The following is a 24,879-nucleotide window of genomic DNA, read 5'->3' as shown; positions in this document are numbered from 1 at the left end:
ACTAAAAGTGTCTTCCCATAAAACCCCACCAGCAAATTAGGGCACATACCCTTAATTGTTAGGATTTTTAGAGGAGGGAGATTTCTATTTGTATATGAAATTTACCCCAAGGCAAAGGAGCCCAGGTGCGCCATTAGGCAAACGTTTACGGTAGTCATATTGGAGGTGGGTGTGAGGTGGCATTAGATAGTAGGAGGGGGATGAACTTCATGAAGTGATGAAAGATGAAAGGAAGCGGGGGGGGGTGACAGACAGTGATGATTCTGTGTGTTGTCTTGAATGTGATCAAGTATACCAGGTTGAAGATAATGAAATAGAAAGGAAGTGGGTTTCTGTGTGAGTAGGGGTGTGTGCATATGCAGAGATAGTAGATAGCAAAGAGCATTACACTTAGTGTGCAGGCATGGTATAGGAAGCTCATTGCCACAATTATTAACCCAGCAACCAGACTCAAAGGATTCAAGACAACATACGCAGACCACACCACACTCTTTATTTATTTATTTATTTACATAACTGGCTAAAATACATAAAAAATACACATACAAAGCATGTCATAAAATAAAAATTATAAAAGATTGTCCCGGTAGGCTAGCCAGGAGGAGCCAGGAGCGTGAACACTATCACCCGAGGGGTGTGACCCCTCCAACCCACCGAGACAAGAGAACTCAAAACATAAATATTAGATATTGCACATTTAGAATACCGTAATTAACATATTACACATTACACATATTTCATCAACAATAACATAAAATTTAGGAGTCTTTCTGCTTACCCACTTGGGTGGTGTAGAGTATAGCAGTAAGAGTAAGGAAAAGTAGTTAGGAAATATGCTGTTAGAAGACAGAAAGAAAGAAACTGATCAAGAAAGAGCATGATGCCTTTTTACCTTTTATAGGGCTTTAAAAAAATGGATACCAGGAAACTCCTTCCAGGGAAAATGGCATTTTGAGGGAGATTTTGCTCGCCATATGTGACATGATCAAGAGAAATATTGATTTTGAGTAATTGATACAAATATATGATACATTATCATGGTTGATTTTGTGTTTCAATTTAGAGAATCACTCAAAATTAAATATTGTTGACATTATAGACTCATTCGTCTTTCTTTTGTCACATGTAAAGAAATACATAGTGAGAAATTCAGTTATCTTTGTGGAAAATTTGGCCTATTCCGAGGAAATCAATTTTTTAAGCCTGCTTACCAATAACAATCTCCTGATATATTCCCAGGCATTATTTGACAACACCTGCGCCCTGCGTGAGAAGCGTCTAGACATTGAGGAAGCAATGACTGAGGAGAAGAAGACAGCTGAAGGACTCAAGAAAGAAGTTGATGCACTGACTAAGAAACAGAAGATCATTGAGAGCAATCTGAAGACGGCTGAGGCTGATCTGGAAGCTTTCCAGGTATGCTGATTTTATGTCCATTTTTCTTTTAGTTTCCAATTTTTTTCTCATTTCGTGTCATTTATTTAGATTTTACAGTTTTACTGTTTAAGCAGAAGGGTAGGGCCTACCTATATATGCAAACTTAAGGGCTCCCCATCAACAAGCTAGACGGATTGGGTCAAATAATGATAATAATAATAATAATACTCAAGTTTAGTTTTGGTAGGGGTGTGCTACTGAGAATTTAAAAGTTGACTCATTAATATACCATTTTTTCAAGACATTTGGACCCATCGATATACCAAAAGTCAAAAATTTTCGGCCAAATTCAAACGAAATTGTTTTAGATTTTACAAATTTTCCCCAAATTTTGGCGAAATTTCAAAAAAATGTTGAATAAATTGAGAAAATCTTGAACAAAGGACCAATCCATATACCAAGAAGATGGATTGGCCTAGAAGAAGTGGTCATTGATATACCAAAATTCGGAAAATGCTACCCATGTTTGCGGCACATCCCCGTATGGTCATTTGTACCAAGTACCCCCCTCCGGGGTCAGCCAGGGTAGAAAACCAGGAGTAAAGACCCAACTCTTTGCAATGTGATATACATGTAGTATGACTCTATGCGGGACTGACGGTTTAACCTCCCCTCATAAGGACGAAGTACCCTCATGGTTGGTTTACTCAATTCTAAATGGACCATGGATGAGAGTGGAGTCTGAATTTGATCTACAAAGTAAATTTACTAATTGTTTTCAATGTGATTTTGAGTCGTGTGCTGTGCATTGAGCATATACAGCTTAATTGAACCATCACCTTCCATCTTCTTTCTCCCCTTATAGCTAGAGAAGCAGCAGAAGTTGAACGAGTTAGATGTGGTGGTTACACTGAATCTAAACCAAGTGGAGCATGTTGTCAATGGTCAGATGCCTCAGGACCTCACCTCATGTCTGGTCTTCAACAATGCTGGTATGACTAGACTACAGAAACGTATTAGAGAACTGAAGGAAGAGAAATCAGCCCAGAGGAGACATTACAAGTAAGAGACTGAACAAACCTTCACCATGAGCCAAAAATGTTCTTACTTGGAAGTATTATTTTTATTAAATCAGTGGGACACTTAATAGTTCATTAAGGGATCTAAAATGAGCGTTTATTGCGTTTCGACAGTATTTTTTGTGGGACATGAGATCACCTCAGACCTATCGAATTGCATTCTGAATACTGAAGCATGTCTTTCTGATATCAAATAATTTTCATTTTTGAAAATCACAATATAATACAAATTTTATGACAAATTATAAAAATTTGATATTTTTCAAATTTTGATATATAACAGTCCTCGAAGTAAATTATATAAATCTAATGACATATTCTTAAAGTGTATGTAGCAGGGAGGAAAAGCCGATGGTCAATTGAAAATTTTGACCTTTCATATTGAAGATATGGATTTTTTCCCAAAAGACCTAATTTTTTTTTGGTGTTTTGGGAAAAAAATCCATCATCTGAAAGGTCAAAATTTTCAATTGATCGTCGGCTTTTCATCCCACCTACATACACTTTAAGTATAAATCATCAGATTTATAAAGTTTACTTCAAGTACTGTTAAATATCAAAAATATCAATTTTAATGATTTGCCATAAAATGTGTATTAAATTGCGAATTTCAAAAATCAAAATTATTTGATATCAGAATGACATTCTTCGTATTCAGAATGCAATTCGATATGCCTGATGTGTTCTAATGTCCCACAATAAATACTGTCCAAACGTTCATACCCCAGCCCTTAACTGCAAGGAAAACTACTGTGCATGCATGTATACCATGTGTTGCCATGACGCAATCATCCTAAGTCATATATACGTACGGAAACGCCCGTGGCTAGAGGTTGGTGATCTCGCACTTGGCATGTGAGGGGTCCCAAGTTCAATTCTTGGAGGTACCAAGTGACTTCTTTGTTCATCTTCTATCCTTTTTTGTTCCATCTCTGTCTTCCAGTAGCAAAAAAACAGGGTCCGTATTAGGGTTAGCCTCCATTTAAAAAACAGTCCTCAAAATTTGACCTCAGTGTATAAATATATCAAGGTTAGTGAACTCTGTCCTGACAGATGAGTTTGTCTGAGATCCTAGTGCGTGTTGTCTGAATAATGGCCATGTCATCAAAATCGCAAGGAGCAAAGCTGGTTTTTTGTGACATAACTTCCGTCACTCATCAGAAAAGGGATTGCTGATACCTGATTGATAAGTCGCTAGCAAGACCTGGCATCAAATCACAACCAGAGTGACTTGAAGGTAACTTTATCAGTACGTGGCTTGCGAGGACTGAAAGTGAAAATGCTAGCAGGATTTGATCACTAGCGATTTTTGAGTAGCATGCTGTGATTGCTAGTATGATATATCCGTAAATGTGTACAAGCTGATGGTGGACTTCATTGATTGTCTGTGATGTCTGTGACTTGGTCTTTATTAGATGGCTTTGCTATTTGCAGGGGTGTATAGTTCCAAAAATGCCTCAATCTGAATTTTGGGTTATTCCATTTTAAAATTCACACTACCCTGACAATTGGATTACTTCAATTTGAAATATGCACTCCTGTTGTGGAAGATATAGGTTAAGCCATAATGCAGGGGGCACCTTCTGTGGCAGATATTTCCAAAATGTTCCACAGGGGTAGTGTGGATTTCAACTGGAATAGCCCAATGTTCTGATTCAGCAATAAATCACTAATTACCTCTTTTAATTACCAATTCCAGGGAACACCGTCAGCAGCATGTGCAGTTGATCAAAGATCGCAAACTGATGGAGAACCGCATCGAAGAGTTGCAAGAGAAATGCAACGAGATGATGCGACTCAAGTTTGGACGCCTTGTAGACCTGGAGAAACTGGAGTCAGTAGGAGTGAATAGGACTGTGGAAGAGTTGAAAGAAAGGTTGCGTATCAATGAAGGAGATAATGCAGAGGAGCTGCAGAAATGGAATGTAAGTTAAGGGGGTACTACACCCCTAGCCAATTTTTGCTTATTTTTGCATTTTTCTCAAAAATTATAGAGCATTGGTGACAAGTAAGATATGTATATTATAGGGGCTAGGACTACAACTACTGCACTGAAAATTCAGCAACTCAAGGCAAGTAGTTATTGATTTATTGATCAAATATTGGTTTTCCCTCATTTTTGACTGTAACTCCACAACTGTTGTCTGTGCTGAAATAAAATTTCCAGTGTAGCAGTTGTAGTCCTTGCCCCTATAATATACATATCTTACTTGTCACCAATGCTCGATAATTTTTGAGAAAAATAGGCACAAAATTGGGCAGGGGTGTAGTACCCCCTTAAAGTAGGCAAAAATCTGTTCTTGAAAGGAATTATTTATGCTCTGCAAATAGCAGGATATAGCTTTTCTTTGTTCAGCTTATAATTTGGCAAAAAATATTTTGTTTTTGTTATTGTGTGCATCAATAAAGTCCCAACTTGGTAGTGACACTGCCTACCACTATCAGCACCCCATAGAAGTGGTTTTTTTTTTTGACAGTGTGACAGTTAATTAGGCTTTGCCTGGTGTTCTTTGTTGGTGCAAATGGCCAAAATCAAGGGTCTGTGTTGGCTTTCCGGTTGAAAATTGCCTGGAACAGACAAAAATGTGAGGAATGGTCAATTAAGGGATCTTTTAGAGCTGAAATTATTAAAAGCAGGGGTCTTTCAGTACTCTGTTTTGATAAATTCTAAAAATGTGGGTCTTGCTAGGGGAGCATATATGCGTATGGTCATTTGTGTTAAAGGCCCATTCAGTGATTTGCTCATCCGGACGATCGTAAAAATCATCAAAATTCAGATTTTGGTACCTTTGTAATTGGCATAGATGTGCTAACATAGCCTGCTAGTGGTTCGGTCGAAAGCCGTGTATTTTAGACAAAATAAAGCATTTGCATGATTCTGGACTTTTGATACTGACAGTACAAAAGTCCGACTCGAGATCGAAAGAAGCTCACTCTCCACGTACCAACACGCGTTGCGTATTGTTTCTACTACTTATTACATCAGTAGCTACTATTTTAAACAAAATACACAATTTTAACTGTTTTTCATATTTGAATTTACCGTTAGTTTGCCTCGGTGACCTTTAATTGCTTATTTTGTTTTCTACTACAAAAATTAAGCGTCTGTTTTAAATCAATTTAGACTCTACTTCCCCCGTGTTAGAAACACTGGACTAGGAAGTTATTCCAGTCGATTGGTGGCGCACTGTACGAAAATCTCGATTTTCTCGAGTCGATCTGAGTTGAAGTAGAAAACCTTTCTAAAACTTCTGTTTTTTTGACTAATTTGTCGATGTATTCAGGGAAAAGTGGTTTAATGAAATTCTGTAGACTTATTCTTTATTTCTAAGCAACTCTGACAAATTTCCATTTTTTTAATATTCCTGTAAAATCACTGAAAGGGCCTTTAAGTGCCCCTGATGATGAGATGTAATACTGCAACCATGTAAAATGCTAAGTCCAGATTATCTGATATAATTATTTGTTTGCTCGCTAAGGTCTGCATTATTGTTGACGAGCTGCACAAGCACATTGATCTGTCAGGGATGTAAATTTTCTGTATTTTTACAGAATTCTGTAATTTTGTAGTCCAGATTTACGCAATTTCTTTTATTTTCAGCCCATTTTGGGCTTTTTAGCCTGAATTTACGCGCTTTTTTCCGTATTTTCCGTATTTTTTCTTCAGGGTTACTTACATCCCTGATCTGTGCATCAACATGAACCTGTTACTTGTAAAGTTTTGAAAGGTTTCTAATATTCTTTTTAAATGTCTAACCTGTTACCTTATTTATGTGCCTCTAATTTTTAAATTTATATTTGTGTAGGGAAAGATAAGCAACACAAAAGTCGACGTATCATTAATTGAAAAAAAAGAACACAGAGCGCCTCCGTCATCTTACACTTCTTGTCGGTGAGAATAAGGTCTTGGAGAAAGCTTTAGACACCAGACAAACAAGCTTGGTAAGTTACTATATTGCTATAGCATAATAGCATGGTTTTAATGACCTTATATAAACTTGAAAAAAATAGCACTATTTGATTATGTTTTTGTTGAACAGATAATTTTTGATGGTCTGTGGATTATAATCGCTAGAAAAAAATTCCACTATTTTTTCTGTTTTTAATTTTTAATTTGTTTTTTTTAAAAATAAATTTGTTGCATTTTGAAATCAAAACTAATCATCTGAGGGCAGGGCCTCAAATTTGATGAGAATGAGATGATCGATTCTCGCAACAATAATCTCCTAAACTTAGTTTGCAAGAAGTAGAATTAATTCTGCCTTGATTCTTGCTAGATGTAATTGTGAGAACATCAATTAATTTTAATTGGCGCAAAGTGCGATGAAATTGAGCCCCTGTGGTAGCGCTACTGGGAAGTTGCTTCTGAGCCAGTAAGTACATCACTAAAATGTTCTACAGACTCATTAAAAGCTATATAAAGCTTGGTAATCACCATTTGTGTATTCAGCAGGTCCAAATTACTTCAGATACCTAGGATACCAACGTCTACTTACAAATGAAGTCAGATTTATTGAAATATTTTCTAGTCTAATCCCTGTTGAAGCTGTGTGTTTCAATTGTATTTAGTCAAAATTACATTAAGACAGATTCACTTCTTTTCCTAAAAGTGTTAATTATAATTTCCATGCATTGTCACTGCTTTGGATAATTTTAATGATTTTAATTTTAATGCTTTAAAAAAAAAAATGTTAATGATTGTTAAATAATAATTTGTCTTGTCACTTTTCTGCAATCAAAGACTCTGGGATCCAAATCGGTAATTACAATTACAATATGCACAATCTAACCAATCGCACATCTAATCTCTGGGTCTATCCTTCATGTCAGTATACACTAAATTAGCCTGTTGTCATGATTTTATTGAGGGATTATGCTGGTTTCATACTTTCCTGCCACTTGTCGCTTTGCCGCTCTGAAGATGATTTTGTTTTACTAGGCAGTCACACCAGAAACGCTAGCGGTGACCAGTGGGAAGCCGATATATCGACCACTTCACCGTTTTGCCCAAGCGGCAGCATCGATGGGAGTTGAATTAACAAAATACGAGTTTGGAGTGGTGCTGAGCGGCAACAATGGCTTTCAGAGTCATGCCGCTCAGCGGTGTGCCACTCCGCTTGCAGAAAAGTACAATCAGCATGATGAAGCGTCATGCCGCTCAGCGGCAAGCGGCAGAAAGTATGAAACCAGCATTACACAGCTTTATTCCATCAGCTGTTTAATCCCTGTCTTGATACAAGGCTAACTCTGAGTATGCTGTCATGAGGATGAAAAAAATACATTGTGTGAATTTGATGTGTGCACAACTTGATATGAAACTGATTAAAGCCAAGAAAACAATTATGCACATTTATAAAATGATTTTAAATAACCCATTTGGCATGCCTGTGTAAGGCATCAATTAACAGACTTATTTGGGTACCTACAAATTCTCTGAAATGTTAAAAATTTGCCAAAATCATGGGAAAGTGAAATTTTGATTTTGGTTATGGAAGTTCCAGCAAGGGTCAGCTATGGAATTTTGATTATGGTCAGGGAAATTTCAGAAATAATTAGTCAAAAGACAAAAGTCATGGAATTTTGATTATGGTCAGGAAAATTCTGAAATAATTCATCAAAAGACAAAAGCTGTGGAATTTTGATTATGGTCAGGGAAATTCCAGAAATAATACATCAAAAAAGTTACAGAATTTGCAAGTCTGTGGAGCCTTGCTTGATAACTTATATATTACACCAATAAAGTTTCCTTACACTTGGAAAAATAATCACAATTTCCAAACTGAACAATATTGGGGTAAATTTCTTTTTTAATAGATGCACTATCTAATCCTGCACATCATGACACCACATTGAATCCAATGTGACTTCAAGAAGCAAAGTTACAAGCATTTGATTAGACGAAGGTCCAGTTTTTAAAGTGACAATCTGGCCTATTCAAAACTCCACAGACTAGACATCTGGTTTGAGAGTGGTGAATGGCTAATTTATGCGTTTGGCTTTAATTTAAAACAAAAGGAACAAAAGAAAACTGAAACAAAAGAACTGACAATAAAATTTAAGTTATGAAAGTACAGAGAAGTAAAAACTGAAATAAAAACCGCTTTAAATAACGCTTCATTGACGAAACTGTGTTGTCTCTTTGTTGCGCTTGTTGGAATCTTTTTGCACTTGTATGTCACTTTTAAAACTGGACCTTCGTCTATTCAATTGCTTGTAACTTTACCTCTTGAGGTCACATTGTATTCAATGTGGTCTCATAACATTCAGGATTAAATAGTGCATCTATTAAAAAAACAAATTTACCCCAATATTGTTCAGTTTCGAAGTGTAAGGATACTTACGCAGTATATTTGTTTTTGCAGTGACACAATCACGATTTGAAATATAAATAGAAAGCTGTAGAGAAATCCTTACACCACTGCCATTAAAGCTGCCATATCTTTTTTTTAACTTAATATCACAATATATGCACATAGTGCCCCATAAACTACCAAAATCTTTGTTTCTTGAACTTTAGCAATTTTAATACAGTTTCATTGAAGCCCTTTTTTAGCCAACTTCAAAACCTGGCAAACTGGCTGCAAAGGAATGGGGCTCAAATTGCATTGCGCATGTGACCCGATACCTGGCTGTTAGAAATCAATGTGTTTAGTTGATCCAACCGCTAATCGCAGAATATTTTTTTAGTTTTTATTAGTTCAAATACTAAAGGAAAGAAGTAGATGATACGAGTGTAAATTAAGGTTGGTCTTAACCCTTGAATTATGGAAACTTTAGGTCAGTCAAGAATGTTACACAACATCAATGGATAACCATATGGCATGTTTCCTCTTACACAGGGTGGAGAGTTTCAGGGTGTCCGGAAAGCTGATGTAGAGGAACGACAACGATTGATACAACTTGTACAGGTAAATACTGTCTCAATATTAGTTGGCTATGCCTATCAAACTTAAATAATTTACCCCATATCAGCATCTTAGAGCTATTTTGATTGGTTACAAAGAGGACTACCGTATTTCCTCGAATAGTCGCCCTCTTGAAATAAACGCCACCACCACTTTTTTCAAACACGATGTTTAAAAAATGCCGATATTTTATGCTATCTTGTGGAATAAGATTACCAAGGTGCACACATGGTGTCGGAAGTTGACAAAAATCTTATCGTAAACTCGAAAGTGAATAGGAAGTCGTCATTCCTATGGTCATAGTTCATCATTTCAGCTTACCTAATTATCGTTCTAAAAATGACCTTTAATAAATGCCACCCTTTGGAAAATGCAACACCCCCAGGTCAACTATTCCAGGAAATACGGTAAAATCATGTATTGACCAATCATAGATATTGTAAGAATAGGCGATAAGGCTGAAGGAATTAAGCTTGAAATTGCTAAGAGAGAAGAAAGCTCTATTTTGATTGGTTTCTCAAATGATTAAATCATGTAATTAACCAATCAGGGCGTCTGTACGAAAGGAAGTAGTGGCTGTGGGGTTGAGATACTTATGGACATAACTATAATAGCAGTCAAGCTGAAAACGTTTGACAGAAATTACCTGGTAGACTGGAAATTATCGTTAAAATCAAAATTTAACCCTTGTTTTTTATTTTGTTTTGTTACAGCTTCAAGCACAGGAAGTAGAAGCCTTGAAGGAAGAAATCAGCTTACTCTCCAGGAAAGGTGGACATATCCTTCCCCCTACCCAGCCCCCAATACCCCAGGGGTCCCCTTTAGTCAGACCTCCCATGAGTGGGACAACATAAAATAAACACATGTACATAAAAAAATGTTGTTTAGAGTGTTGCAATCTTTTGTTAGATTTATTGGTGTGTCAAAAAGAATAATTCTTGGAGCTGAGTATAAATACTGTCTTGAGAACTATGGCAGCTTTCCACAACTTGATGTCCTTCTTCAGTGTATTCAAGTTAGGTGATATTCTCAGCTATACAGCAGAGTGTGTTAATCGTTAATCGCAGATCAGGCATGAATTTTGACAATCCAGGTGATTTACATGAGACTGTGTTTGTCCCATATTCGTGAGGGGCTGTCGTTTTATGACATGTGCCTATTATGTATGCATACATGTTTTAGAGTGTCCTTAAGTTTATGTGAAAAATAGTATTGCACTTTGGAAAAATATGTGGTTCTATTCACCCCTTGCATGGTTCTGCCATATTAGGCAGAGCTACAAACTGGCAAAAGAGATGAAAGGAAGAATTTTGTACCTTTACACTTTACACAAATGTTATATAACTGGTTTAATTCTTATTTTATATGCTTCAAGTTTGATTGAAGCCCCACCTTTACACTGTGCAAGGAAAAGGCTATTGGTTAAGTTTTTCCCACATCAAAGACCAATTGGCTTTTATTACTTTTAAGTGATTATAAATAGAGATGGCGGCCTCTCTATTTATAATTAATTTACATTGACCGTGAGACATTACAAGTTCAATTCGCCAGCAGATACTCCATGAGCTGTTGTGGGGTGTGGTGGTGAACTCAATGACATGGAACCGTGGGTGCACGCTGGTTCGAATCCGAACGGTTCTGATTTTTTCTCTCCTTTATTATAATGCCAGTTTGTCTGAGCTCCATTTCCTTACTTTTAAGTGATGTGCAAATTCATTCATTATCTGTGTCTCCTGTTATTCTCTGGTTTGAATCACTCTTCTTATGAAATTGATGTTATTATATTCTGTCAGTCTGTCACCAAATTGTCCCCAACAATCTAATTATACTAAATTAAATGAAAAAGTTGTGTCAGTAAGTGAGACTAATGATGGTTAACAAATAGCTTACTGATTCAGTAATTGTTACATTATGCCCTCTTGTCCGAGTTATGTACTGTATTCAAAGTCATAAAATAGAGGCTTTTTTCAATGTGATATATTATTAGAACTCACCAAGCAGGATAGAATAATATCAATTTTTATACAATACAATGCTTCCATCTTGACCATATATTTACCAAAACTGCTTTCAGACCCAAAAGGGTTCACAAGTTTCCTCTTCCGACTTTTTAAAATAAATCAAATTTAATCTTAAAGCAGAATTTAATGTTATGGTTTAGAATATGCTACATGTACATGCTTCGTGAAAGTTGAATGAAAAAAAGTGCAACTTTCTAAACTTTTGTTACCTGATAAGCCATTATGACCAAACGCAAGGACGTCTGACGTTGTAAATTAGACCAGGTGTGCAAAATAAAATAGGCTATCAACGACTTTTACAAATTTTTAATTTTGTCAACAACTTTTCGATTTCTTTTAAAAAGTCATAGGGGGAACTTAGGACTTGTGTATTCACAATTTTTCCAGGACCTTGGACTAATCAAAATGCCAATCCTCAACAGGATGAAAAGTATTTATTTTGTCGGTTTAATTTTTGAATCTGTTTATATATTTATATTACAATATATTATCAAATTGTAATGCAATAAAATAATATAAATTTTAAGAGAAATGTGTAAGTAATGATAGACTAGTGCCTTTAATTTGTAATATTATTAATCAAATAAGGTATTAAAAATGATTATTGAGCATATTCCGTCCATTAATGTACTTCTCCATCCAAATTATACCGTCCAGTTATCAAAGTGCTATTTTCATTATTGTTAGCAATAAAATCTTAATGGATCTTCTTTAAGGATGCATGAAAGGTTGTGTTTGGCATAAAATATTGCAAGGATTGCAATGCAACTGTTTTTGAAATGAGAAATGGATCCATTTGTAAAATAAAAGTACTCAAACTGGAGTTTCCACCTAAACGTGTTTAAACACCATAACATGTACTAATCGCTTACATTTGTAAATTAAATGGGAACATTTATTTTGATCTAGAGACAACAATCTAGTTACTGCTATCTTAATTTCCCCAATTTTCACAAATTCTGCCCAGTTTTTAAAATATGGACAAGAAATTGCCAAAATTTGCATTCCCCACTCCCATAAACTTACAAATGTTTAGGGCCATAAACCAAATTTGAGGACCCTTAAAAGTAGTGACTAGTTTTTGGCTGGAGATATAATGATATTCTGTTTTATAAGTTTTAGAGTGAGCATATAACTTGTGTGGTGGTTAAAAGTTTTGATTTTGGGTGGAAAAACCTTTTTGTGTGTGATTTTCTCAAAATTTGATATTTTCCCAAAGTTCTGGGGTGAACGTTGCATTTGCTTGGTAAAAATTCTAAAGCGCCAAATATCCTGCTAAATGCAAACTTCTGTGCATCCGTATTGTGTGATTTATAGTATATACTTTCAGTATTAAGTAAATTTTACAGTGTAACTATTAATATTTAACAAAATATTACAATGTATTTTTCCGTCCAATAAAATTATTGATAAAGATGCTATAAATGACACAAGATTGTTGTATTTATTCTGTGTGGGCTAACTCATGATGTCAGCAAAATACAGCTCATTAAAAAAAAAAATTAAGATAAATTAAGAAATATTCTTATAACCAGTAACCAGTGTATTTAGCTGCTTAAATAATTTTTATCTTCTGCGTGGTCTTGGCTATCTTAAAGTACCCAGGTATATACGAATTTACAAACATGAACCAACACAATTTAAAATAGCCAAAGGACCATCCTCTGATTTTTATGAAAATGGTCTCAAATTGTTTGCTATGAAGGACAATTGGTTAAGAACACAGCAAAATAGGACAATGTCTGCTTTTCAGTGTTGCTTTTAGCACCAATTGGGCTTGTGCTGTCTATAGGCCCTTACTTCTGTGCAAGAGCCATGAGCAAATAGTGTCTCAAATTCTCCCAAATCAGAACTAATTGGGCTAACAAATTGTTAGTTGGCAACCCTGACTATGAACAAACATCTCACTCATTTACACTTTATATCACACATCTTGACCCAATTAGTTATGTAAACATTTAATCAAGGTGAAATGTCCTTTTGACTGGCACTGGCCTAGTATATCAGTATATGGGACCATGACAACCCCTCTCTGACATTACAAAACAGACAAACAGAAAGTCTGAACAGGGAAGTGCTGGGGGTAAACACTAGGCTAGTGGCCTTTCCCTGTTCTGAAGATTGAAGGGAGCATGGCTATACATAGCTATGCATGACTATACATAACTATGCATGGCTATACATAGCTATGCATGCCATTTACCATGAAAGTGTTGTAGTTTTTAAGTTTCAAGTTTTTATTTGGAAATTGCTTTTACATCAGTGGCACTCATCTATCCGATGGTGCATCCGAGACATTAAATATACAAACAAAACTGTATTAAACAAAATAAAATCAAAGGATACTCGACAAGCAAAAGGTACAAATAAATAAATGCCTTGAATAAATAAATATCTTGAGAACGTAAGTATATTTTCAAAATGCTGATTTGTGCTTGATCACAGCACTATGGTGATTTTGAGAATACTGAAATGTGTTTTTCAAAGTTGGCAGCCCTGTATACATAGCTATACATGGCTATACATGGCCATGACATGGTTACATGACCATACATAGCTATCCATGGCTATACATAGCTATCCATGGCTATACATAGCTATGCATGGCTATACATAGCTATGCATGGCTATACATAGCTATGCATGGCTATACATAACTATGCATGGCTATACTATGCATGGCTATACATAGCTATGCATGGCTATACGTAGCTATGCATGGCTATACATAGCTATGCATGGCTATACATATCTATGCATGGCTATACATAGCTACGCATGGTATTCCTGACCATAACCCATAACAAATGAGCTACAGCACCAGTGGTGCTCTTGTATTGCTTGTTTTCATCCCTTATTATTAAACCAGAAATATGATGTGCCTATCAATAATGGTAAAAATCAAGTGTCAGCGGTGGTCAGTGTAAAAAAAGAAAGAAAAGAAAGATACGGTACGTCAATAACCAAAGAAAAACAGATGTTGGCTGCCTTCCTGGCCAGAGTTGGCCTGGTACAGAGGATGTAGAATAGAACGACCAGAATTTAACTTTTATTATTTTGAGACCATAATGAAGTTTATACTAAACTATTCAGCAAATTTCAGCGGTGTCCGTCTGCTCTGTCGGATTAGATTCGAATTCAAATTCGTGGCCCGTAGGGAAATTACATCAAATATTACATTTGAATTGTTTACATTAAAAGACATAAAAACAAATAAAAGATACATAAAATCACAATAAAATTGCTTAAAGAAATTAATTGCACTTGCTGAGGCAAAATCTCACACTCACATTCATACAACTCACACCCACCTACATCTAGGAGTGTCAGGAGGTTCCCTCGTGAAGCAAACCTACATTACCTTGCACTTACTCGGTCCCAGATCACTTACACTCCTTTAAAAGCATTTATAAGTCAAGGGTTTACATGTAGGACCTTCTTTTATTTTAGTTTTATGTTAAGGGTTTACATGTAGGGTCTTCTTTTATTTATTTAATAAATAACAGACATTAACGAGGCCTTATCTGCAATAGCTGCCAAGTGTCATATTTTAGATAAATTATCAAAATGTCTATGGGGCAGCTATTGCAGTTAGGCCTTCTGGTCCTAAACCCTTGATTAGTGGACTGGATACTCATCATATTTACGGGGATGAAGGTAAACCAGTAGCAGCTACTAAACAATTTGGTCTACAATTACTCTATCCTGCATCCGCTAATCCTAAGGTGCGCTAGTCATAAATGTCACTAGTCCAAGAAAAAATGGTCGCTAGTCCTAATGGCTGCAGATTTTCCATTGCTAAGGTCTTGTAAACCTTATTTATTTTTGGACTTGTGAACCATTTCCTATTTTTTCGGACTAGCGATCCGTATTTTTGGACTAGGGAACCTTGGCTATACATTGGTTCCCCTCAAGTTCAGTAGTGACGTAGGTGCATATTTTAGTGGGCGCCGTATTGAATCGTGTGCGTATAGTTAAAAAAAAAAAAAAAAAGGGTGGTTCGTGTGGCGCAGCCATGAAAAGACATTGACGTCACTGCTGAATTTGAGGCAAACCAAAGAAAAGTGCCTAGAACATTTCCAATAATTCCATGCAACTTTTACAGCCTGTAAGGAACTATGACCATAGCTACATCCAGCACTTCTGTGACCAGGAAGCCTACGCACGTGCTGTATTGAATGGCGGACAACCAATCCAAGAAAGTGAGGTGGAAACCCGACCCGAAGAGATCCCGGACCCAGCTGTTGATTTTAAGGGCGACGAACATCTAAGGGAGTTTTTCTCCGACGATGGTTGGCTAGTCTACAGACAAACAAGTAAGCATATTAGTATAATGTTACAATGAAATAACAATTTGTACCATATAAACTGATTTAAATACGTTCAAAAACCCATCAATAATGGCCTTTGTTTTAATAAGTTTATCGTTATGTTTTTTCCTGTTACAGTCAAGAAGAAGCGAGAAATCTGGGAGTGTCTTGTTTGTCCACTGGTTACCCACGCCTTAAACATGGTGGAATGCTGCAGCTGTGAAAAGTGGCTTCATTGGTAAGTTTTGATGAACTAACTTAGGTTAAAATAAAATGTATAAAGCTATACACCTGATCAATGTTATTTGAATGCTTTTGAAGTATGTAATGTGCAAAAATTTTAAGAACTATGTTATTACGGTGACATTTTAATCCTTCCTGGTTCTACCTCTGCTTATCACATCTTTCTACTGACATGATTCTGAAAAAATAGTATATCAATCGCCAACATAAAATAACCACATTTTGTGTTTTCTTCTTCATTTCTGCAGGAAATGTGCCGGTTTGAAAGAGCAACCTGAAGGAGACTGGTTTTGCGAATTCTGCAGTTAGGCCTACAATGACAGCACCACTGAAACCGCACCATATATACCAGCATCCATCACGTCCATTCTGCATCAGCCCAGACACCAAACTCACCGCAACAGATGGGGCCACAGATTTACACATCTTGCTAGGTGTTGAATATTTTATTCATCTGGCAAGTGTGTACGTTTATGGTTACTATTTGTATCAACTGAAAGTGAGGACACCCCTAGGGAAGACACCATTTACTCGAAGGATACATAACAAGAGAGCCAGAGAGAGAGAGAGAGGGGGAGAAAGAGGGAGAGTGAAAGAACAATTAGAGAAAAGAAAAGACAAATATAAAAAATACATATATTATCAATTTTTGTGAAAATATTAAAGACATTTAAATAAGAAACAATCAACAAATATGAATAAATAGATAAATAAATAAGGCTATTAAATAAATAAATGAATTATTATAAATATATATTAAAATAAGAGCGAGAGAGAGAGAGAATAGCATACACATTAAACAAACAAAAATAAATAAATAAATAAATAAATAAATAAATAAATAAATAAATAAATAAATAAATCAGGCTAATAATATAAATTGATTAATTATAAATAAATAAACAGAGAAAATAACATGCACTTGCACAAATTTAAACAAATAAATAAGACTAAATAAATAAATAAAAATAAATAAATAAATAAATAAATAAATAAATAAATAAATAAATAAATAAATAAATAAATAAATAAATAAATAAATAAATTCTAAAAGGAATAAATTAAAATAAAATAAAAAATAAATAAATAAACAAGGTTAATATACTAAACAAATGGATTATAATAAAAAATAAATAGAGAGAGAGAAGAAAATAACATTTTAATACGTGTATAATATGAACCCGGGCACAAAACAATAGCATCAAACGCACATCAATACGGACAAGTACCAGCATAACGGTAGCATAACGGTATATCACGTGCTCAACATGATCAATAGTAATTGATAGATAGAGGTCACCACGATCGATTGATCGGTGCACTTGATATTGGGTAAGCTGCTCTAGGAGTTCGTCGGTCAATTCAGTATCGAAGTTACGTAATGTTACTATGTCAACGGGATCACGCGCGCTAGAGTAATGAACCACGATCGAAATGATCACCACATAAAGTATATGGCACTCGAAGGCATACCAAAGTAGCGTGATCCGGTAACCAAGAGAATTACGTAACCACTTCGATGCTGAATATAATCTCTATAATCTGTCTTGGATAACAAGAGGACGTTCCGCTACGTTTACCGCCTTGTCAGATCATGGGCTTACCCAGTTTCCCCCCAATTAGAACAAAAAAAGACCACCAAATATTTTTTTAATTTTGAAGTAAAATATCCCATTTACCCCAGATTCGATTCATGAACTGTTCACCTTACCCTCCCGGATTTCCACCCGAAAAAACCCGGTACCCTTCGTAGTACCGCTACTGGCATCAACAGCATGGCCAGTCCGAACTTGTTGGCATTTTGTCCTTAGTAGCTCTTTAGTGCGCCAACCTGTGTCATGCCTTTTAATAGGTTCTTGCTTTTCGCCAGCCCATTCGGGGCTGGTACCTGTTTCAGGTTTGGGGTCAGTTTACTCAAGAGATTATATTTTAGTGGTATTGGAATGATTTTTTTTTTTTACTTTTGTGGTTAAATTTTTTAAAAATATTTTAATTCGATTTGTTAGGAAAAGTAAGTATGTTTTGCCGTTTCAACGAACGAAAACGAGTGAGTATTACCAAAGTTATGTTTGAACTAATTAATTATGACTTTAAAAGTTTAAAGGCCTAAATGTAACAATAATAGTTAATATATATAGCATCATATGGTCAGCAGAAGAACACTGAACAGCGTGATGTCATGTTGATAACAGATCTATAGAATCAAAATCTTCATCATATCCTCGGATCATATCACAGATTCTCAACAATCTGTGATCATATGGACCATATTGATGTGAAAGTAGTTATCTATCATATCCTGTGTCGTTTTATGGATAAAAATGACTCAAAATGTTATTGATGAAATGGTTGCTATCATAAACATCAGTTTTGTCTTTTCAACGGGAAAAATCCGATGCAAAATAAAGTTTTTAGGGCCTAGCTATAATATGGGCATAATTTATGCATATAGTATTGAACAATGTACCCCATTTGACATGCACTTATAGATAAATAAATTGTCTTACTTTATTAATTTAATAACTTCTTTATTATAAATAAAATGACACATAACTATTTGATTCATAAAATTACATTCAACAAAATGATTGAAGAGAAAACACACAAGGCACTAGGCAGACTGTTATAGAATGGAGTATGTAAGATGCCATGTCCATAGCTTCGCAGGAGTTTCCGACTAGCAATCAACATGATCAGCACATTCAGAAAAACACAGTTTAAGAGTGAAGATTGTAGTGAGTAACCAGTCCTTTATAAATGTGCTGGCCACTATCTATTATAATATAGTAGGCTTAAACTATACATTGCGAATTAATTAAGTTATTTTAAAATAAAATGTACATGTAAGTTAACTCAAACCGGCAGTGTATATATCGAAAGCAGTGAAATCGGACATTCCTAAGCGAAGATATTGAGTTCGTAAGTTCTGGCATTACAAAATTGGAAATTGAGATATCGTGGGTAAAAAGCTGAAAAGACAAAAAAACCAACGACAACAACAACAACAACAACAACAAAACAAACAGACCAGAACAATTTGGAGTACATGTAATGAATTAAAAGAGTTGACATGAGATTAGGAATTAATGTTTTCTGCTGTTTCAGTGTGCATGTTCTCATCGTTGATGGTTTGGTGGACTGCCATGTAGATGTAAGCGTGATCCTAAAAATGCCTTTCACATTGACCAAAACTAATTACAAGACCTCTTCTACATTGAGGCTGGCTTTCCCTTTTAAAGGGGATTTTTATTGTTTTGTTTTTCATCAAAACTCCTTGACCAGGTGATAAAATAAGAAACTTTAATATCCTGTATTTTTGTGACCCAAGGATAACTCGTTACACCCCTTTATTGAATGTCGTTTCCTTGAATTCGTGTCGTTGTTTTGTATTGTTTAGCAATTTTTGTCAAATTTATCTCAGTGTGTAGCATTTGTTTTATTTTTGACAACAGACCTGTTGATATTAAAATGAATAAAAGTAGCTTGTTTTCACTTTTTCGTCTTAATCACTTGCTTTCCTTATTAATATATTAATTAAATTAGCTTCTTTTGTTTCCTTATCAAGTATATACTTGATTTGTTGATATTACAAAGTGGTGATATGTAGCTATTTTATTACTTGTTTTCATCCCTTATTATTATTTAATCAGAAATATGGTTTGCCTATCAACAGTGGTGAAAATCAAGTGAAATGTCAGTTGTGGTCAGTGTAAACAGGGCCGGATTTACCGTGGGGCCAGCGGCCAGATGGGCCCAGGGCCCCCAAAATTTGGGGCCCTCAAATTGCCCTGCACATCGATCTTCCCATTCAGCCCATGCTTTGCGCGCACTGGTTCAACAAAAAACAATACTTACCTTCATTTTGGGCTAAAATAGTCTGAAATTGAAATTTTTGGCGCGCTTCTCGCGCAACTCTCCTTATGTAATCGGAACTAAATATGACTCCCTGATCCCCTCAAAACTTTAATGCTTCCGCCGCCACTGTCGATATTATACGGAAACCAATACTTGGTCACTTGAGTGCGCATGCCTTTCTGAGGGTAGCAGTGAATTTGGAGGCTTCCGAATTTTAGCCTGGCCCAGGGCCCCCAAAAAGGTAAATCCGGCCCTGAGTGTAAAAAATAGAAACATTGATAACCCGTTTTCGGCCTATCCAACATTTGAGTGAAAATAGAGGGCGCTGCTGAAAAAATAAGTCACCAAAGGTCATTATTATAAACATGAAACAGCATGAATGTAGCTTAGTAGAGTTGTAAAAGCAACGTTTTTAAATGTGACATTGTTATGAATTCGCACACAAAAGTACAGTTTTATCAAAATAACCCAATAGACCGTTTTTATATTTAGTGAAATGAACTCAGAACAAAAAAAATTACCAAATAGTTTCCAAATTGTAGCGAGAATATCCCGCTCCCCCGATTTCACCTTACCATCTCCCGAGTTTCATTCCTCGCCGCCGCGCCACTGGCATGAACAGCATGGCAAGTCGGTCATTCAACTTGCAAAACCCCCAGTCAGAACCAAAAAATTACCAAATAGTCTTTAAATTGTAGGAAAAAGATCCCCTCCCTCGATTTCACCTTACCATCTCCCGAGTTTCATTCCTCACTGGCATGAACAGCATGGCCAGTCGGTCACTCAACTTGTTGCCATTTTTGTCCTTAGTGCGCCAACCTGTGTCGTGCCTTTAGGTTCTGCTTTGCTTCTTGTTTTGTTTTTCAACAAAACTCATTTGTCCAGATGATAAAATAAGAAACTTTAATATCCTGTATTTTTTATGACCCAAGGATAACTCGTTACACCCCTTTATTGAATTTCGTTTCCTTGAATTCGTCTCTTTGTTTTTTATTGTTTAGCAATTGCCTCATTGCAATTTATCTCAGTGTATATCATTTGTTTTGTTTTGGTTGTTTTTTGCACTAAACGGATAATGAACTGCAGACCTATTGATATTAATATGTGTAAAAGTAGCTTGTTTTTTACTTTCGTCTTAATCACTTTGCTCTTTTCTTATTAAAATATTGATAAAATTAGCTTCTTTTGTTTCCTTATCAACTATTTGTTTTGTTGATATTAAATATGGCGATTTAGCTATTGTATTGCTTCCTTTCATCCTTTATTATTTAAACAGAAATATGGCATGCCTATCAACAATTTTTACTTTTTCGTCTTAATCACTTTACTCTTTTCATACATTAAAACGTCAATGTGCGTATGTGAAAACCCGTGGCGAGGGAAGATCCCTAATCTGCGGCAGTTTCCCCCAATTAGAACAAAAAATCACCAAGTTTGAATTTACCCCCAGATTTCACATCACCCCCCAGATTTCATCCAAAACCCTTCGTGGTACCGCCACTGACATCAACAGCTTGACCAGTGAAAGCAGCAAATTTTCCGGTTATTCCGTAATTTGCTGTTTTGACGGGATAATCGGAAAATTTGCTGCCAGTGTAGCGCGTAAAAAGTTTGATTTTGATACTATTTTTTGCTCATGATCGATATGAGAATGGCTTTATTGTGACAATGTGCGCGCGCAGCGTGCACAAATTTTGTATTTTACATTATTTTGGCCCATGATCGGGGTGAATTTTTATGGAAAAGGGTCTCCTTTTGCCCTTTTCTTTTCCTTTGCCCTTTGGTCAGAGGGGCACTTTTTCTTTCCTTTTTTGTCAGGGGGCAGTCTGCCCTGCTGGTAATGTGACAATGTGCGCAAACAGCGTGCAAACATTTTGTATTTTACACTATTTTGGCCCATGATCAGGGTGAATTTGAATGGAAAAGGGGCTCATTGCCCCTATTCTTTTCCTTTGCCCTCCCGGATTTTCTCTTTCATTTTTTTTGTCATATCAATCATATCGTATCCTATCCTATCCTATCCTATCCTATCCTATCCTATCCTATCCTATCCTATCCTATCCTATCCTATCCTATCCTATCCTATCCTATCCTATCCTATCATATCATATCATATCCTATCCTATCCTATCCTATCCTATCCTATCCTATCCTATCCTATCATATCCTATCATATCCTATCATATTCTATCATATCATATCCTATCCTTCATTGGTTAATAGCCAAATGATATAATTTCGTATTGTTCAGCGTTGATAAATTACCGTACAATACGGTGCGAGCTTCAAAATGAAACTTCATTTTAGTATTCTACACTATTTTGGCACACGATCAGGAAAATGGTGAGTTTTGATGGGAAACAGGCTCCTTGCCCCTTTCGTTTCCTTTACCTTCCCGAGGAATGTATTTTAGGTTCCAAGCCGACAGAGGGCCAATCATTTTACGGGCATTTTTGGTAGGGTAGGGGGGATGATTCTTGACACAGCTGTTTGGGATACATTCATAATTTAGGAAAGCATTAACTCAAATACTCCTGCTGCTCGCACCGTATGATTATATATATAATTGGGTTGCCCAATATATCGCACATGCGTTAAAGAGGAAGCCAGAGCAGTTCTTCTGGGGTAAACCAAACCTGCCTAGTTATCAAATTAATCAGTGACAAGGTTATCTCTGAATTTGACAAGTGCTAATTGATGCAATAACATTAAAACGTCAATTAGCACCTGTCAAATTCAGAGATAATTCAGTGATCCCAGCGCAAGTGTAAAAAAACCCGAAATTGTTTATAAATTGCTTAAAGGTGAAGGATAAGTCATTCAAATTGTCATTTAGTATTTTTGAAATGAAGAATTTGGCAAAAAATGAAGTATATAAATGATAGATTCATGTAAAATACCTTAGTTTGTCTTAAATACACGGTTTCCGGCTGAACCACTAGCAGGCCATGTTAGCACATCTATGACAATGACAAAGGTACCAAAATCTGAATGTTGATCATTTTTACAATCGTCCGGATGAGTAAATTACTGAATGGGCCTTAGGGGAGTGGATAAAGATTTTTAGGCACGCCAAAAGATTTAAACCAAAATACTTAAAAATACAAGGTGTCAAAATACAATCAATGTATAAATAAATGAACACATAATACAAAATTATCACAAATAGATCACTTTTATTAAACCACTGAGTGAATTAAAGTATTCTTGCACAATCACTATAATCATTATCATATCATTACCATTATTATTCTCATCAAAACAACAAGTTTTGTTTTATAATATTACATGACATTATGCAATCAAAGGTTATGTATACAAAGGAACAATCAACATATCAACTTGAAATCGCATTTTTAGTACAAATACCCATTACATTAACTACAGTGAGCCAAAGAATTAAGGTACCAGTTATGTTCACCCCTGTATATTCTAAATAAAGACAAATATGTCAAAATTAAAACAAGCAGTCAATACCTGTACTCTTTAACTCTGATTTAAGACCTTATTTGTTGAAATTGGTTGAGAATTATAGAAATGGTGATCCAAAACCTAATGAAGATACGAAATAAAAAGTTGCAATTTTGTGTTCTAATCAATGATAAAAGCACGAGACCCATTCCATGTCAACTCCAGGGATGTGCACCGCAGCACCTCTTCAATTTTGTTCTTTTTCTGTGTGGTGGTAGATATTGATGAGAAAGTACAATCCCGAAAATTTGAGCTTCATACTCCATTTCGTTTTCCCGTGGCATCAATTTGAAATTTAGGGGGTCAGCATAAAAATGTGTCGCAACGCGAAAGACGACGTTTGGAGGTCCACAAATGTATAAAGGAACCCTTTACAACTTTGAAAAGTATGTATCCTGGGGTACTTATTTGTGTAGAATTCAAATCTGGCATCAGAAAACTTGTAACTCCTTTACTTTAAAAGATATAGGGCCCTGAAAATGCAACTTCGTCCATCCAGGACCAACTTTGGGGGTCAGAACTCCAAAAGTAAAAATAATTTTACAGTCCATTTTTTTGGCCAGTCAGAGCCCTTTGGTAGGACATTACTCTTATCCAAAATTGAGCATATTCGAATAATTTTAGCTGAGATATTACCCATGAGGTTTGCATTCTCCATAGAGTTGTACATAGGTCATTATACATGCGAAATCAAAAATGTGTACAACTCTATGGAGTAGGCAAACCTAAGTGATGTGTTGAAGCCATCGAGTCCCAAAGCCAATATCTCTCAGAAATGATGTCCAAGGACATATCTTCAACATACCTGAAGTTGATGGTGGGGCAAAATGTCTGACATTGGTTTTCAGGGGGGTAAAAATGTAAAAAAAAATGTACAATTGGGGTTTTGCATAGGTAATATCTCAGCAAAATTTTTTCGTGCTAAATCAATGGAAGCACGGCGCTACTTCTCTTGTTCGCGAACACTTTGTGTACAAATCAATATGACATGCAATGTGGCAAACTGCGACTTTTATATTTGCATCTTCCTTGGATCGTCGTGTCTTTATTTCTTGAACAATTTCAACGAATGAGGTCTTAAATTCGAGCTAAAAGATGCAGCTATTGGCTGATGGTTCCAATTATGACACACCTGCCTTTGTTTAGGATATACAGGGGGTGAACGTAACTGGTACCTTAATTATTTGGCTTACTGCATATACGGTAGATAAGTAAAATAGTCACATTAAGCTTTAAGCTATAAACTTAACGATGGTTTCCTTTTTTAGAAACGTTGTTCATGTCTTTCAATGATTATCATAATATGCTTTAAGCTTTTTAACTCTGTACTATTTCTATACCATTTTTATCAATCTCAACATAAATAAAATAATGACAGCGAGTGATAAAATCATCACTGACCATCCAGATTAACATCTTTTATCATCAATATTTTATAAATGTTTCAATTGGGCTATTCCAGTTGAAATCCACGCTCCCCCTGTGGAAGATTTTGATCTTCCATAGGGGGAGTATGAATTTCAAATGGAATTAACACATTAGCAGTTTCATTTGAAACTCACCCTCCCTCAGGTTGAATCTTTCTCAGAGGGTGTATGAAATTCAAATAGAGCTGCCT

General features: G+C 35.8%; 2 protein-coding genes across 2 annotated transcripts in view; both read left to right on the top strand.

Moving 5' to 3' along the window:
- Positions 1-6,280, top strand: part of LOC140169169 (cilia- and flagella-associated protein 44-like) — a gene marked incomplete at its 3' end in the record, with an annotated part of 57,191 nt that extends 50,911 nt beyond the window's left edge. Inside the window, exons 31-34 of the mRNA XM_072192426.1 lie at positions 1,240-1,416; positions 2,243-2,439; positions 4,156-4,381; positions 6,263-6,280. Coding sequence (XP_072048527.1) covers positions 1,240-1,416; positions 2,243-2,439; positions 4,156-4,381; positions 6,263-6,280 — 618 coding nt within the window. The remainder of the gene's footprint in view (positions 1-1,239; positions 1,417-2,242; positions 2,440-4,155; positions 4,382-6,262) is intronic.
- A 22-nt stretch (positions 6,281-6,302) lies between these two features.
- On the top strand, positions 6,303-12,815 carry LOC140169168 (cilia- and flagella-associated protein 44-like; the record flags this gene model as incomplete). Its single annotated transcript, XM_072192425.1, has 4 exons — positions 6,303-6,398; positions 7,198-7,215; positions 9,296-9,364; positions 10,075-12,815. Coding segments are annotated over 4 exons (324 nt in total), but the record flags the coding sequence as incomplete, so codon positions are not given.
- Between the last annotated feature and the right edge of the window lie 12,064 nt (positions 12,816-24,879).

This window comes from Amphiura filiformis, chromosome 14, assembly GCF_039555335.1.
Source record: "Amphiura filiformis chromosome 14, Afil_fr2py, whole genome shotgun sequence".
NCBI classification, from domain to species: Eukaryota; Metazoa; Echinodermata; class Ophiuroidea; order Amphilepidida; family Amphiuridae; genus Amphiura; species Amphiura filiformis.
The sequence above is the reverse complement of the archived record's forward strand: the minus strand, read 5'-3'. Positions and strand labels throughout refer to the sequence as shown.